The 16295-nt window shown below is 39.2% G+C and overlaps 1 protein-coding gene across 5 annotated transcripts in view; it reads right to left on the bottom strand.

The window, feature by feature from the left end:
• CC2D2A (coiled-coil and C2 domain containing 2A) overlaps window positions 1-16295 on the bottom strand; it is a 143387-nt gene that overhangs the window by 16448 nt on the left and 110644 nt on the right. For 4 of the 5 annotated variants that reach the window (XM_047718915.1, XM_047718914.1, XM_047718917.1 and 1 more), the window contains 4 exons: window positions 15522-15725; window positions 4363-4452; window positions 2690-2803; window positions 1219-1353 (listed from right to left, as the gene is read on the bottom strand). In XM_047718915.1, coding sequence (XP_047574871.1) covers window positions 1219-1353; window positions 2690-2803; window positions 4363-4452; window positions 15522-15725 — 543 coding nt within the window. Of the gene's footprint in view, window positions 1-1218; window positions 1354-2689; window positions 2804-4362; window positions 4453-15521; window positions 15758-16295 lie in introns of those variants that run through there. The other variant, XM_047718919.1, reaches the window with a different exon arrangement.

Raw genomic sequence — 16295 nt, 5'->3', positions numbered from 1 at the left:
GAAGGGAGATGGGTAGGGGGTGGGTGAAATAGATAAAGGGGATCAAGAGGCAGACTTATTGAGATGAACACTGAGTACTCTGCAGAATTGTTGAATCATCATATTGTACACCTGAAACTAATATAACGTGTGTTAATTGTACTTCAATAAAAAATACACATTGGGGATACATGCTGAAATGATTTTTCTGACAGATGCGTAAAGTTCAGACCACTAAGACAGATGATGATGATAAAAATAATCATAACAAACAGTATAGAGTTGTTCCTGTGTGTTAGCTGCTCTACACTGATCACCTCATCCATGGCTCACAACACTCTTCAACGTAATTGCTACCATTACGCATTTTACCAGTGAAGAAGCTGAAGCTGTATGACACAAGAAATTTTCCCAAGCTCACACAACTAGTAAATGATAAAGTTTAAACTTGGGTAGTCTGACCCCGTGACTCGTGTGTTTTTTTTTTTTTTTTTTTTTTTTTTTTTTTTTTTTAAAAGATTTTACCTATTTATTTGACAGAGAGAGAGATCACAAGTAGGCAGAGGCACTCGGGGGATTGGGGTGGGAAGCAGGCTCCCTGCTGAGCAGAGAGCCCGATGCGGGGCTCCATCCCAGAACCCTGGGATCATGACCTGAGCTGAAGGCAGAGGCCTAACCCACTGAGCCACCCAGGTACCCCGTGAGTTGTGTTTTTAACCACTTATTATATGGTACCCTTTATAATTAAGTTTGCCCCCAATCACCTGGTGTACACTAGGAAGCTCTCTTTAAAAAGGGAAAGGAAGGGGGAAGGGAAAGAAAAAAGGAAGGAAGGAAGTAAGGATGGAAGGAAGAGAGGAAAGAGGGAAGAGGGGAGGGAGGAAGGAACCCAGTCTTCTTAGATGGTAAGTTTGCCTCACTTAGTTCGCAAAACTATGAGTTAGATACTTATAAACTGTACTTTGGAAGAGATGAGGACAGAGCCAGGACATAAACTCAGGTCCTCTGAATCTAAGGTTTTTAATCTTTTTAACCTCATTGTGCTTCTCTGCAGATCAAGTGACTAATTCAACCAAAAGTTATTGTTTAGGACAGTCTTGCCACTGTGCTTGACACTACATTTCTTTAACTGTTATATATGAATGTTCATATAAATTTTTTGATATATAAAATATTATTAAATCAGTAGGTCAATTAAAAAAAAAAAGAAAGCAACAGTCATCCAAAGGTAATACTTACATTATCGGGACCTATTAAACAGCCCACACTTTTTAAGGGACAGAATGTATCAAATTGTCCATAAAAATGTCCAGTGCAGGGATTCCATATTAAATAGTGACTTTGCTCCCGAGTTAGCACATAAGCAGTTGGACCCTGAAGGAAAACAGTCATTACGTTTCCAACTAATTACATAGTTGAGGTCAAGATTAGTTTGCTCACATGATTCATTATTTTAGTTGGACCCCTGATTTCTAAAATTCATGGCTAATGATGAAAATTAGTTCGAAGTTCTAGGATGCACTGGACTTAAGAAATAAAAGCAAATGTTCATTTTTGCAAAATGTTTGCATCTGCTAGTATAGTAGACAAAATAGGGATAGTTGATTAAGTATTTGGAGGGCTGATTATATCTAAATACAACTCTGTTTCTAATACAGTAACTAGTGTTTGAGATACATTTATAATTATGTAAATGTGTAGATGTTTTGAAAAGATACACACCAAACTGTTAGCAGTGAATACACCTGGGGTAGGGAGTGGGTGTGGGGGTTAGAGCCTGACAAAGTACTTTAACTTTTTACTCAGAATACTTGTATATTCTTGGATTATAATTATTACTTTTTTTTTTTTTTACAGTGAGCATTTATTCATTTACTGCTCATGTATGGATTTCCTCTGATGCTCACAATAGACTTCTGGGGAAGGGAGGGCAAGATTTATTATCCTGATTTCCTTATAAAGCTCAGAGTTGTGAGCTGACTTGCTTAGAGCCACACAGCTCATGAGGAATAAGCAGAGCTTTGAACCCAGGCTTTGTGACTTCTTAGACTAGTGTTCTTTTCCTTGTACTGGGCTCCCTGAAATATAATGATGGATAATGAATTAGTTTTTGATGTGATATTACCTGCGCAGTGGCAATTGGTGCTATCTAATTCCCAAGGATTCCTGGAAACATGTGGCCTCCTTTGGATACACTCTTTTTGGATAAGATGCTTTAATTCGTGTGAACTTTCTAAACTTGTACCTCAAATTACCCTAACATTCCCCAAATTTAGGGATATTTGCAGTGGACTGTGGGAAACATTCAAATAGTTGCTATCTCCAGTCCAGTAAAAGTAACAGTATTATCAAAATATAGCCACGGACATTCTTTTCTTTGCTCCTGTGGTTATCTGTTGGGTTCCCCTTTGGCTGCTGGTTAGTCCCAGATACCTGGGGAAGCAGTGGGCATGACAGGAGAGATCTCTGCCCTTGGCACACTTCTTCAGCCCCCCTTCATTCCTTAGCGTGAGTAACACTGGATCACTAAGGGAATCCACCGTTTCATGTCTTACCCCTGGTTCTCTCTGCCCACCGTACAATCTCTGGGCCACTTTCCTTGCAACTCAAAGGACTGTTATGCAAATGGGTACTGTTCATAATCTGGAACCCAACACAACCATCTTAGACAACTACACTCCTCTGTTGGAGCGAGCCTGCATGGTCTTACCTCAGGAATTGCACTGCCCATCATGAGCCAGGCCTTCTTACCCAGAGAGAGAAAGTAATTACAGAGTAACACTGCATGCTCTTCTTCGTCTCCTGCCAGGAGATCCAGAAATTGCTGACAGAAAGAGAGAAAAACGATGTTGTGTTGACTGCTTCATTCTGGATTTGCCATACAGGATTTTTAAAAAGTCACTGTTAAACTGAGTGCCTTAAAGTAGAAGACCTATTTAAAAAACCCTTTTTCCAGATTTTGGTTCTATAATCTAATTCATTAGAACAAACAAACGAACATGATATTTTCTCTGACACTGATGACATGGATTTCTAAAATCAACACGATGGGTGGGGGAGACAAATGTCAAAGTTTTACTTTTCATTTTGAATTTATATATGATAGCTCACTGTGTGCTGAACACTTTTTTAAAGGCTATTTTTACAGCAGGTTTAGATTCACAGCATAATTGGAGGAAAGATGTCCCATCCACTCTTGCCCCCACACATTATCAGCATCCACCCACAGTAGTGTTAGGACTGTTACAACTGAGAGACCTACACTGACACGTCAGAATCACCCGAAATCCACAGCTTACAGGAGGGCTCACGCTTGGTGTTGTATAGTCTTTGGGTTTCAACAAATGTGTAGTGACATGTACCCATTACTAGAGTATCACAGAATATTTTCACAGCCCTAACAATCATTTGTGTTATGCCTATTCACCTCTCTCCCTCCCCGGCTCCCAAATTGTTTTAAACCCATTGCATGCATGAACTCATTTAAACCTAGAATAAACTTTTGAGGGAGGTACTCCTCTTCCCATTTTATAGATGAGGAAGTAGAAACACAGAGAGGTGAGGGAATCTCTAGGGAGTGGGAAAGCCAATCTGGCTTGAGGGCACATGAATATTCTGTTCTTCGCATATTTTCTTTAGATGTCTTGAGGTTGTGGAAATGTTACTCTAATATGTCAACGTTATGTTGCCAAAATATCCCAGGGAACAAAAAAAAAATTTAAAGTGTACTTAAACTTCTTTGGTTTGGAGCTGTCTTTCAAAAGGAGTTGTAGGATATTGCTTAATTTTATGCAAACACAGTACCACATGAGATCCAGAAGCAGAATGACTACCTGTGATAATATATGTGTTTGTTTCGTCGAAGATCCATGTGGATGTTATGTAACATATACAGAATGTAAATCCCATGAGGGCAGAGGCCATGTTTATTTCGCTCATAGCTCGAATTTAGTACAATGTCTGATATGTGGTAGGTGACCAGGAAGTACATACGAATCAATAATGACATCATGTGCCTTAAGAAGCCCATGAATTATGGAATATGTGAGTTCCATGTGTAATATGGAGCATAATTTTGATTTTTTTAAGTGAATAAAGCTGGGTTATTGTTAAGATAATACTGGGAGGATACATCAGTATTATTAAGACATCTGAAACATTTTTTTATTCTTTGTGGAAATGTTTTTTTCTTCATTTCTGAACTTTGTCAAATGGAACCAGAAAGAAAAAAATACTTCAGAATTTAGCTCAGTCTGCTAAACAGATGACCAAATGGATTTTCATAAGGACTAATGAACATTTCAATTTAAAATCACACAAGCCCTTGGCCCATGTTCAATGAAGTCAGCACAAACTGTAAATCTGTGAGGAAGAACTACTCACATCGGAGGTGCTCCACAGGTCACAGATGCCAGCAAATGAAACTGTATCAGGCAAGAAAGGAATCAATGACACATATCGAGCCACCAGTTCCTGTTTAAACAAAAAATAACAGAGCAGTTCCTGTTTAAAAAAAATAATTTGTGGTAAAATAGAAAGCTGGATATGCTACCTCATTTCTTTCTTTCTTTCTTTTTTTTTTTTTTTTAAGATTTTTATTTAGTTAGTTATTTGACAAACAGAGATCACAAGTAGGCAGAGATGCAGGCGGGGGTGAGGTGGGGGAGCAGGCTCCCTGCTGAGCAGAGAGTCTGACCTGGGCTCAATCGCAGGACCCTGAGATCATGACCTGAGCCGAAAGCAGAGGATTTAACCCACTGAACCACTCAGGCGCCCGCTACCTCATCTCTTGCAAGAAGGTTTCCCGTATCACAGACATTTATGTGTACAAAATGAAGTGAGTGCTCACCAACTGTTCCCTGAGGCTGTGTTCACATTATGTCATTTCGCCCTCTGCACACACCCTATGGAGGAAGTCACAGCTAATACCCATCTTTCACAGATGAACACACTGGCTCCTAGGTCTCTTACTTTCTGGTATAAGAAGACTTTCCACAGTCATCTTGTATTTTCTCAAGCTCAGTCCAGAAAGCAGCCATTTCTCCAAGGAGGTTTTTTTTTTTTTTGTAATTTAATTTAATATTTTTCAGTGTTCCAAGATTCATTGTTTATGCACCACAACCAGTGCTCCATGCAATACGTGCCCTCCTTAATACCCACCACCAAGCTCACCTAACCCCATCCCCCCCACCTCCAAAACCTTCAGTTTATTTCTCAGAGTCCACAGTCTCTCATGGTTCGTCTCCCTCTCTGATTTCCCCTAATTCACTTCTCCTTTTGAGAGAGCAATAGTATTTAGAAACTGAAACCCAGGCATCATTATAGTACAACTCATATTCCTGCAGTTTGTAAACATCTTCTTATTTGTGGCTTTTCATTTCCTTTGTGGTATCTTTGATAAACCCAAGTTCTCACTGTTAATATGGCCAAATGTATCTTTTTTTTTCTTACAGTTTGTGCTTTTTTTTCTCTCTTGTTTAAGAAATACTTTCTATCTCAAGTCATAAAGATAAAAATGTCTTCATATTTAAGTCCTCAATCTGTCTCTGCTCTTGAGTGATGTGAAGTAGGAATCTATTTTATTTTTTCAATATGTAAAAATCCATGATTCCAGTAAAATTTATGTAAGAGTCAATCTTTTCTTTACTCATTTCCAGTCATCGGGTTTGAGTGGGTTAAATTTGAATGGACTTTTTATTCTTTTCCATTTTTCTCTCTGTTATCTGTGTCAATACCATTTTACTTTAATTACTATGGTCTCATAACAGTCTGGATATATGGTATGGCAAATCTTCCCACTGAGTTCTTCTTATTCCTCAGGATGTCTTGGCCACTTTGGCCCTTTGCACCATCATACAAATATTAGAATCATCTTGCCAAATTCCACCATAATCAGTTTAAAAATCTAGTTTGACAGTCTTTATTTTTTAACTGGAAAGTTGAATCCCTTTGCTTTGATTGCGATTGCTAGTAAACATTTAGACTATTTCCACTCCCTTATTCTGTGCTTTTTATTTTTCATACTTTTTTGTTTCTTTTTTTCTCCCCGCTCTCTTCTACATCCCATTTCATTATTTTATCTCCCCCCACTATGGAAGCTATATGCACTTTCTTTTACTCTTTTAAGTGATTGATTTAGAAATTTCAACATGAGGGCACCTGGGTGGCTCACTCGGCTGAGCCCCCAACTCTTGATTTTGACTTGCGTCATGATCTCAGGGTCATGGGATTGAGCCCCGCGTTAGGCTCCACATTCAGCACAGTCTGCTTGTCCCTTTCCCTCCCACTCTACCCCTCACCCGCTTGTGTCCTCTCTTTTTAAAATAAGTAAATAAAATCTTAAAAAAAGTAAAAGAAGTTTCAACATGAATATTTAACTTTAAAACTCTTAAAAGTTAATAAGTAGCTTCACTCTCCTCTTGGAAAATACAAGGGATTTAAAATACTCTCATCAATCCTTTCCTGACATATATGCATTTTTTTTTTAGTTTTTTCATTAAATTTATTTTTTATAAACATATATTTTTATCCCCAGGGGTACAGGTCTGTGAATTGCCAGGTTTACACACTTCACAGCACTCACCATAGCACATACCCTCCCCAACATCCATAACCCCACCCCCCCTCCCAACCCCCCTCCCCCCATCAACCCTCAGTTTGTTTTGTGAGATTAAGAGTCACTTATGGTTTGTCTCCCTCCCAATCCCATCTTGTTTCATTTATTCTTCTCCTACCCCCTTAACCCCCCATGTTTCATCTCCTCTCCCTCATATCAGGGAGATCATATGATAGTTGTCTTTCTCCGATTGACTTATTTCGCTAAGCATGATACCCTCTAGTTCCATCCACGTCGTCGCAAATGGCAAGATTTCATTTCTTTTGATGGCTGCATAGTATTCCATTGTGTATATATACCACATCTTCTTTATCCATTCGTCTGTTGATGGACATCTAGGTTCTTTCCATAGTTTGGCTATTGTAGACATTGCTGCTATAAACATTCGGGTGCACGTGCCCCTTCGGATCACTACGTTTGTATCTTTAGGGTAAATACCCAGCAGTGCAATTGCTGGGTCATAGGGTAGTTCTATTTTCAACATTTTGAGGAACCTCCATGCTGTTTTCCAGAGTGGTTGCACCAGCTTGCATTCCCACCAACAGTGTAGGAGGGTTCCCCTTTCTCCGCATCCTCGCCAGCATCTGTCATTTCCTGACTTGTTCATTTTAGCCATTCTGACTGGTGTGAGGTGATATCTCATTGTGGTTTTGATTTGTATTTCCCTGATGCCGAGTGATATGGAGCACTTTTTCATGTGTCTGTTGACCATCTGGATGTCTTCTTTGCAGAAATGTCTGTTCATGACCTCTGCCCATTTCTTGATTGGATTCTTTGTTCTTTGGGTGTTGAGTTTGCTAAGTTCTTTATAGATTTTGGACACTAGCCCTTTATCTGATATGTCATTTGCAAATATCTTCTCCCATTCTGTCAGTTGTCTTTTGGTTTTGTTCACTGTTTCCTTTGCTGTGCAAAAGCTTTTGATCTTGATAAAATCCCAATAGTTCATTTTTGCCCTTGCTTCCCTTGCCTTTGGTGATATTCCTAGGAAGATGTTGCTGCGGCTGAGGTCGAAGAGGTTGCTGCCTGTGTTCTCCTCGAGGATTTTGATGGATTCCTTCCTCACATTGAGATCCTTCATCCATTTTGAGTCTATTTTCGTGTGTGGTGTAAGGAAATGATCCAATTTCATTTTTCTGCATGTGGCTGTCCAATTTTCCCAACACCATTTATTGAAGAGGCTGTCTTTTTTTCCATTGGACATTCTTTCCTGCTTTGTCGAAGATGAGTTGACCATAGAGTTGAGGGTCTATTTCTGGGCTCTCTATTCTGTTCCATTGATCTATGTGTCTGTTTTTGTGCCAGTACCATGCTGTCTTGATGATGACAGCTTTGTAATAGAGCTTGAAGTCCGGAATTGTGATGCCACCAACTTTGGCTTTCTTTTTCAATATTCCTTTGGCTATTCGAGGTCTTTTCTGGTTCCATATAAATTTTAGGATTATTTGTTCCATTTCTTTGAAAAAAATGGATGGTACTTTGATAGGAATTGCATTAAATGTGTAGATTGCTTTAGGTAGCATAGACATTTTCACAATATTTATTCTTCCAATCCAGGAGCATGGAACATTTTTCCATTTCTTTGTGTCTTCCTCAATTTCTTTCATGAGTACTTTATAGTTTTCTGTGTATAGATTCTTAGTCTCTTTGGTTAGGTTTATTCCTAGGTATCTTATAGTTTTGGGTGCAATTGTAAATGGGATGGACTCCTTAATTTCTCTTTCTTCTGTCTTGTTGTTGGTGTAGAGAAATGCAACTGATTTCTGTGCATTGATTTTATATCCTGACACTTTACTGAATTCCTGTACAAGTTCTAGCAGTTTTGGAGTGGAGTCTTTTGGGTTTTCCACATATAGTATCATATCATCTGCAAAGAGTGATAGTTTGACTTCTTCTTTGCCGATTTGGATGCCTTTAATTTACTTTTGTTGTCTGATTGCTGAGGCTAGGACTTCTAGTACTATGTTGAATAGCAGTGGTGATAATGGACATCCCTGCCATGTTCCTGACCTTAGCGGAAAAGCTTTCAGTTTTTCTCCATTGAGAATGATATTTGCGGTGGGTTTTTCATAGATGGCTTTGATAATATTGAGGTATGTGCCCCTCTATCCCTACACTTGGAAGAGTTTTGATCAGGAAGGGATGCTGTACTTTGTCAAATGCTTTTTCAGCATCTATGGAGAGTATCATATGGTTCTTGTTCTTTCTTTTATTAATGTGTTGTATCACATTGATTGATTTGCGGATGTTGAACCAACCTTGCAGCCCTGGAATAAATCCCACTTGGTCGTGGTGAATAATCCTTTTAATGTACTGTTGAATCCTATTGGCTAGTATTTTGGCGAGAATTTTTGCATCTGTGTTCATCAAGGATATTGGTCTGTAGTTCTCTTTTTTTTTTTTTGTTTTGTTTTGTTTTGTTTGTTTGTTTTTTTTTTTAAAGATTTTATTTATTTATTTGACAGAGAGAGATCACAAGCAGGCAGAGAGGCCTGCAGAGAGAGAGGAGGAAGCAGGCTCCCTGCTGAGCAGAGAGCCCGATGCGGGGCTAGATCCCAGGACCCTGAGATCATGACCTGAGCTGAAGGCAGCGGCTTAACCCACTGAGCCACCCAGGCGCCCCTGTAGTTCTCTTTTTTGATGGGATCCTTGTCTGGTTTTGGGATCAAGGTGATGCTGGCCTCATAAAATGAGTTTGGAAGTTTTCCTTCTATTTCTATTTTTTGGAACAGTGTCAGGAGAATAGGAATTAGTTCTTCTTTAAATGTTTGGTAGAATTCCCCCGGGAAGCCATCTGGCCCTGGGCTTTTGTTTGTTTGGAGATTTTTGATGACTGTTTCAATCTCCTTACTGGTTATGGGTCTGTTCAGGCTTTCTATTTCTTCCTGGTTCAGTTGTGGTAGCTTATATGTCTCTAGGAATGCATCCATTTCTTCCAGATTGTCAAATTTGTTGGCGTAGAGTTGCTCATAGTATGTTCTTATAATTGTCTGTATTTCTTTGGTGTTTGTTGTGATCTCTCCTCTTTCATTCATAATTTTATTTATTTGGATCCTTTCTCTTTTCTTTTTGATAAGTCTGGCCAGGGGTTTATCAATCTTATTAATTCTTTCAAAGAACCAGCTCCTAGTTTCGTTGATTTGTTCTATTGTTTTTTTGGTTTCTATTTCATTGATTTCTGCTCTGATCTTTATGATTTCTCTTCTCCTGCTGGGTTTAGGGTTTCTTTCTTGTTCTTTCTCCAGCTCCTTTAGGTGTAGGGTTAGGTTGTGTACCTGAGACCTTTCTTGTTTCTTGAGAAAGGCTTGTACCGCTATATATTTTCCTCTCAGGACTGCCTTTGTTGTGTCCCACAGATTCTGAACCGTTGTGTTTTCATTATCATTTGTTTCCATAAATTTTTTCAATTCTTCTTTAATTTCCTGGTTGACCCATTCATTCTTTAGAAGGATGCTGTTTAGTTTCCATGTATTTGGGTTCTTTCCAAATTTCCTCTTGTGATTGAGTTCTAGCTTCAGAGCATTGTGGTCTGAAAATATGCAGGGAATGATCCCAATCTTTTGATACCGGTTGAGACTTGATTTAGGACCAAGAATGTGATCTATTCTGGAGAATGTTCCATGTGCACTAGAGAAGAATGTGTATTCTGTTGCTTTGGGATGAAATGTTCTGAATATATCTGTGATGTCCATCTGGTCCAGTGTGTCATTTAAGGCCTTGATTTCCTTGTTGATCTTTTGCTTGGATGATCTGTCCATTTCAGTGAGGGGAGTGTTAAAATCCCCTACTATTATTGTATTCTTGTTGATGTGTTTCTTTGATTTTGTTATTAATTGGTTTATATAGTTGGCTGCTCCCACGTTAGGGGCATAGATATTTAAAATTGTTAGATCTTCTTGTTGGACAGTTCCTTTGAGTATGATATAGTGTCCTTCCTCATCTCTTATTATAATCTTTGGCTTAAAATCTAATTGATCTGATATAAGGATTGCCACTCCTGCTTTCTTCTGATGTCCATTAGCATGGTAAATTCTTTTCCACCCCCTCACTTTAAACCTGGAGGTGTCTTCGGGTTTAAGATGAGTTTCTTGTAGGCAACATATAGATGGGTTTTGTTTTTTTATCCATTCTGATACCCTGTGTCTTTTGATTGGGGCATTTAGCCCATTAACATTCAGGGTAAGTATTGAGAGATATGAATTTAGTGCCATTGTATTGCCTGTAAGGTGACTGTTATTGTATATTGTCTCTGTTTCTTTCTGATCTACTACTTTTAGGGTCTCTCTTTGCTTAGAGGACCCCTTTCAATATTTCCTGTAGAGCTGGTTTGGTATTTGCAAATTCTTTCAGTTTTTGTTTGTCCTGGAAGCTTTTAATCTCTCCTTCTATTTTCAATGATAGCCTAGCTGGATATAGTATTCTTGGCTGCATGTTTTTCTCATTTAGTACTCTGAATATATCATGCCAGCTCTTTCTGGCCTGCCAGGTCTCTGTGGATAAGTCTGCTGCCCATCTAATATTTTTACCATTGTACATTACAGACTTCTTTTCCCGGGCTGCTCTCAGGATCTTTTCTTTGTCACTAAGACTTGTCAATTTTACTATTAGATGACGGGGTGTGGACCTATTCTTATTGATTTTTGAGGGGGGTTCTCTGAACCTCCTGGATTTTGATGCTTGTTCCCTTTGCCATATTGGGGAAATTCTCTCCAATAATTCTCTCCAATATACCTTCTGCTCCCCTCTCTGTTTCCTCTTCTTCTGGATTCCCAATTATTCTAATGTTGTTTCGTCTTATGGTGTCACTTATCTCTCGAATTCTCCCCTCGTGGTCCAGTAGCTGTTTGTCCCTCTTTTGCTCAGCTTCTTTATTCTCTGTCATTTGGTCTTCTATATCGCTAATTCTTTCTTCTGCCTCATTTATCCTAGCAGTGAGAGCCTCCATTTTTGATTGCACCTCATTAATAGCTTTTTTTATTTCAACTTGGTTAGATTTTAGTTCTTTTATTTCTCCAGAAAGGGCTTTTATATCTCCCGAGAGGGTTGCTTTATTATCTTCCATGCCTTTTTCAAGCCCAGCTAGAACCTTGAGAATCGTCATTCTGAACTCTATATCTGACATATTACCAATGTCTGTATTGATTAGGTCCCTAGCCTTTGGTACTGCTTCTTGTTCTTTTTTTTTGTTGTGAATTTTTCTGCCTTGTCATTTTGTCCAGATAAGAGTATATGAAGGAGCAAGTAAAATACTAAAAGGGTGGCAACAACCCCAGGAAAATATGCTTTAGCCAAATCAGAAGAGATCCCAAATCGTGAGGGTGGAGAAAGGGGATAAAAAGTGGTTCAGAAAAAAAAAAAAAAAAAGAAACTATTAAAAAATGAAAGCCGATAAAAAATATAAAAAGGAAAAAATATATATCTATATTAGATAAACTATTTAAAAAACGTTAAAAAAGAAAACGGTAAAAGTTAAAAAAATTTAGCAGAAGAAGAGAAAAAAATTGAAAAAGAAAAAAAAATTAAATTAACTGCAAGGCTAAAGACTCATGGGGAGAAAGCCATGAGTTCCGTGCTTTGCTTTCTTCTCCTCTGGAATTCCGCCGCTCTCCTTGGTATTGAAACTGCACTCCTGGGTAGGTGAACTTGGTCCTGGCTGGGTTTCTCGTTGATCTTCTGGGGGAGGTGCCTGTTGTAGTGATTCTCAAGCGTTTTTGCCCCAGGTGGAGTTGCACCGCCCTTACCCGGGGCCGGGCTGAGTAATCTGCTCGGGTTTGCTGGGTTTGCTTTCGGGAGCTTTTGTTCCCTGAGCGCTTTCCGTAGAGTTCTGGAAGACGGGAATGAAGATGGCAGTCTCCTGGTCTCCGGCCTGGAGGAGCCGAGAGCCTGGGGCCCCACTCCTCAGTGCGCCCTCAGAGAATAGCGCCCAATTACTCCCGTCACCCTGGCCTCCCGCCGCGCTCCAAGCTGACTGAGCCTGCGACCGGTTCAAGGTAACCCTGAGTTTAGAGCTCACTCCTCGGCTCTGTCTCTGTAGCTGGCTTCCCTGTTCTAATACCGGTAAGCTCTGCGACACTCAGACACCCCCGATCCTTCTGTGACCCTGTGGGACCTGAGGCCGTGCTGACCCCGCCTGGGCTTCACCCCAGTTAAGCCTCTGGAGCGATGTCCCTCAGCGGAACAGACTTTTAAAAGTCCTGATTTTGTGCTCCGTTGCTCCGCCGCTCGCTGGGAGCCGGCCCCTCCCCCTGCGGTCTATCTTCCCGCCGCTTTGGATTCACTTCTCTGCCAGTCCTACCTTTCAGATAGTGGTTGATTTTCTGTTTCTAGAATTGCTGTTCTTCTTCTCTTCAATCTCCCGTTGGATTTGTAGGTGTTTGCAATCTTTAGATAAGCTATTTAGCTGATCTCCCGCTACCTGAAGTAGTCTCAGCCTGCTACTTCTCCGCCATCTTGACTCCTCCCCCCCATATATGCATTTTTTTTCCCAGGATTTTTGTTTTTATCACAATTTTCCATCCTCATTGCTAGTAGTATTGATGTGAAGACAATGCCTATTTAGATTTACTCACAAATTTCCCATTTTCCTTATTATTATGCTAATAATCATAGTATTACTATCCTTACTTCTCTTGGATGTAAATATTTTTGTAAATTTCTTAACTGAGAATCTTTTGGTTGTAAATTCTCCCAGTGTTTGTGTGAAAGATGGCTTCACTGGATATAAATGACTAGTGTGATGGCTATTTCCTCCAGCCTTTTGCAGATATTATTCCTTCTCTGACTTTCATTTGTGCAGCTGAAAAGTCTATTGGTTGAATCATTGCTCTTTTATAGAAAATCTGTTTTTTCTCTCCAGCTGCTTTTAAGACCATCTTTGTAGTTCTCATGACATGCCTAGATTTTAATTCCATTTCATTTATCTTGTGTAGGATATACTGGGCTTCCTGGATCAGAGGATTGTTGACTTTCATCAAGTCTTAAATTCTTAGCTCTATCTCCGTGAACATTTTTGTCTTTCTCTTTTCATACAGGGTGTCCTGCCTCTATCCTCCATGTCTCTTAACCTTTCCTTTAAATATTCTATTTTTTGCTATCTCTGCTCTATATTCCAAGTAATTTTTTTGCATGCATATTCCAGTTCAAGAAGTCTCTAATTATATTTAGTATTTTGCTTAAGCCAGTTGTTTTCTCATTTTAACTATTCTATTTCATATTTCTATAAGTGCCATGCAATATTTTTAATAATTTTCCTATTAGTTCTGACAGACTACTGTTCCCTGTATTTCTTAAACTTAGTAAACATATCTGTTTTATAGTATGAATCTGATAATTCCAGTATCTGCGGTCTTTGTGGCCCAATTCTGTAGTGTGTTGTGTGTGTTAACTCTTACCTTCTTTATGGTGACTTATTTCTTCATTGATAATCTTTTATATGTTTGTGTTGCTTGGAACTTTGGAACTTTTTCTGTTTGTTTTTAAGGCTGAGTTTAAAGGGCATTCTAGAAAGATCTGTGTTTCCTTCTGTCAGGGATTTAGGCGCATTCTCAATAGGGAACACTTTCAATTAAATTTTCAGCTGAAGTCTGTTTTTTTTTGGGGGGTGGGAGGTCATCCAGACAATGTAAATTCCAGTCTCAAATGTGAATAAATACAACTTATTGATTAGGAATTCCCTGGAGAAAGTTTTCTCGTTTCTCTTCCATCCAGGCTGAGACAGGTAAGATTCCTTCTGCAAAGCGGGGTATTTCCTGGTTTACCAACTGTTGACATTACCTGTCAAGAGTCCTAACTCTGTACCTGAGTCTCTGATTCAACCATCCTCCCTCCCTAGCCTGGCACCACACATTACCTCCTACCCCAACAGCCTTGTGGCCTGCTTGAAGCCCAGCACAAGGCATCAGGAATTACTGCACAAACTCAGAGAGGACATTATTTCAGGCTCTCACCCTTATGGAATCGGCTTCGTTGTTTCCTGTCTCTGAGTTTTCCCCCTCACCTTAGTTCTATGTCAGCCACGATTCTAAAAATGGTTTAAAAATGTTATTCATCCCTGTGTTCTCTCCTGAAAGAAGTTTTCTGCATATTTACTATGCTAGGAATAATAGAGGGAAATCCCTATTATGGTTTTTAATAAAAATTGATTAACAAAAAAAGTAACTAATATGTGGAACATGGGCTTTTCTTTTTTGCTGTATCTATATCTGCAAGTAGATATATCATCACCCTGTTCCTAAATTATTATGTTAACAACTTATTAGCAGCAACTACTTCCTAGACTACTCACTCTCTAAAGATAGTTATGGGTTACAGTAGTCACTTAATAATACCTGTTTAACATATGGCTTCTGTTATGTGTGGTTGTGAGGGGGAAGGTGCTTTGCAGCCATATTTAATGGCCCAATATGGATGGTCTGTGGTGACAGCTTACATACTTGTACATCCTCAAATCTTGGAAATAATTTTTGCTTCATTTGAAATCAATGACACCTATCATATTAACTATAATACTGAATACTTCTCTAACTATAGTAGAAAGTGCATGAGTTCTGAAGTTGGAGGCCTAGGTTTGAATCCCAGAAAATGATGGAGGAGTCCTAATGAAGGCGTGTTTATATAAGACACTGTGAAAGTGTAAAGCATCTTCCAAATGTTAATTTCCAGAACCCACTTGAGAGCCAGGGACAGGGAAAGCACCCCACAGTCTGAAAGAATGAACTAAGGATTACTACTGTCTCTGGTTCCTTCAGACTTTTCTAAAGAAAATGAGCCTCAGAGTAATAAAAAAGTATTAATCATTTCTTTCACCACTAATGATCTCAATATAGTGACTATCTGAAGTACTAGGAAACATGGTAATTAAGAGGGCGATATATTAAAATTTTAACACATTTTTAGCAGCAACCTTGATGGGCTATGAAACACTCACCGCCGTTGCCTGGGGTCTGTTGGGGCAGGCATCCAGGAGCTCCTGGGGAGGGTTTAAAGGCTTGAGGTAACGGGTGACAAAGACTGTTTTCCCACTGATGTCCGTCACTGTTGTGAGGCACTGGCGATGTGGAAACTTTAAGGCACATTCAGTTTGAAACTTCTCTGTTGCTTGAAGCAATTTCTCATCTTCCTGAGAATCAAACTTCAAAAACAAAGACTCCATGGAGTTTACATCTGATGACAGGAGACACAGTAGAACTCGCTGAGATCCCAAAGTTGACACGAACTAAATGTGTGGTTCAGGAAATATGATTAAGTAACCCCTTTGTTATTGCCATGCTCTGGAGTCCTAGGGCTTCATTTAACTATATTTATAATCTAAAAATTAGATGGATTCATCAAGTATTTAAAAGATATTGAACAGGATTGAAAGAAAATAGCCAACAGGGAAGCGGTCCTGTGGAAACTATAGCCACCTACAGAAAGTAAACTATGATGTACTAATTCTGGTTGATGAGACCAAGCAGAGGGTTTTTTTTGGTGTATTTTGATACTGGTTTTAGAGGGGAGAAGGGCTCAGAAATCTAACATCTCAAAGGCAAGCTTGAGCAACTCACGTTAAATGCATAACAAACTGACAGATACATGTGGGTGTGTTAAGTTTTAAACCCATGATCAATGTAATACATAATAGTAATGGGTCTCAGGGAAAAAGGAAACAGAACCAGAAAGACCAAATTTATTATATTTATTCTAAGCAGTTCTCTGATCC

The sequence above is a fragment of the Lutra lutra genome, chromosome 2 (assembly GCF_902655055.1).
Source record: "Lutra lutra chromosome 2, mLutLut1.2, whole genome shotgun sequence".
In the NCBI taxonomy this organism is placed as follows: domain Eukaryota; kingdom Metazoa; phylum Chordata; class Mammalia; order Carnivora; family Mustelidae; genus Lutra; species Lutra lutra.
The sequence above is the reverse complement of the archived record's forward strand: the minus strand, read 5'-3'. Positions and strand labels throughout refer to the sequence as shown.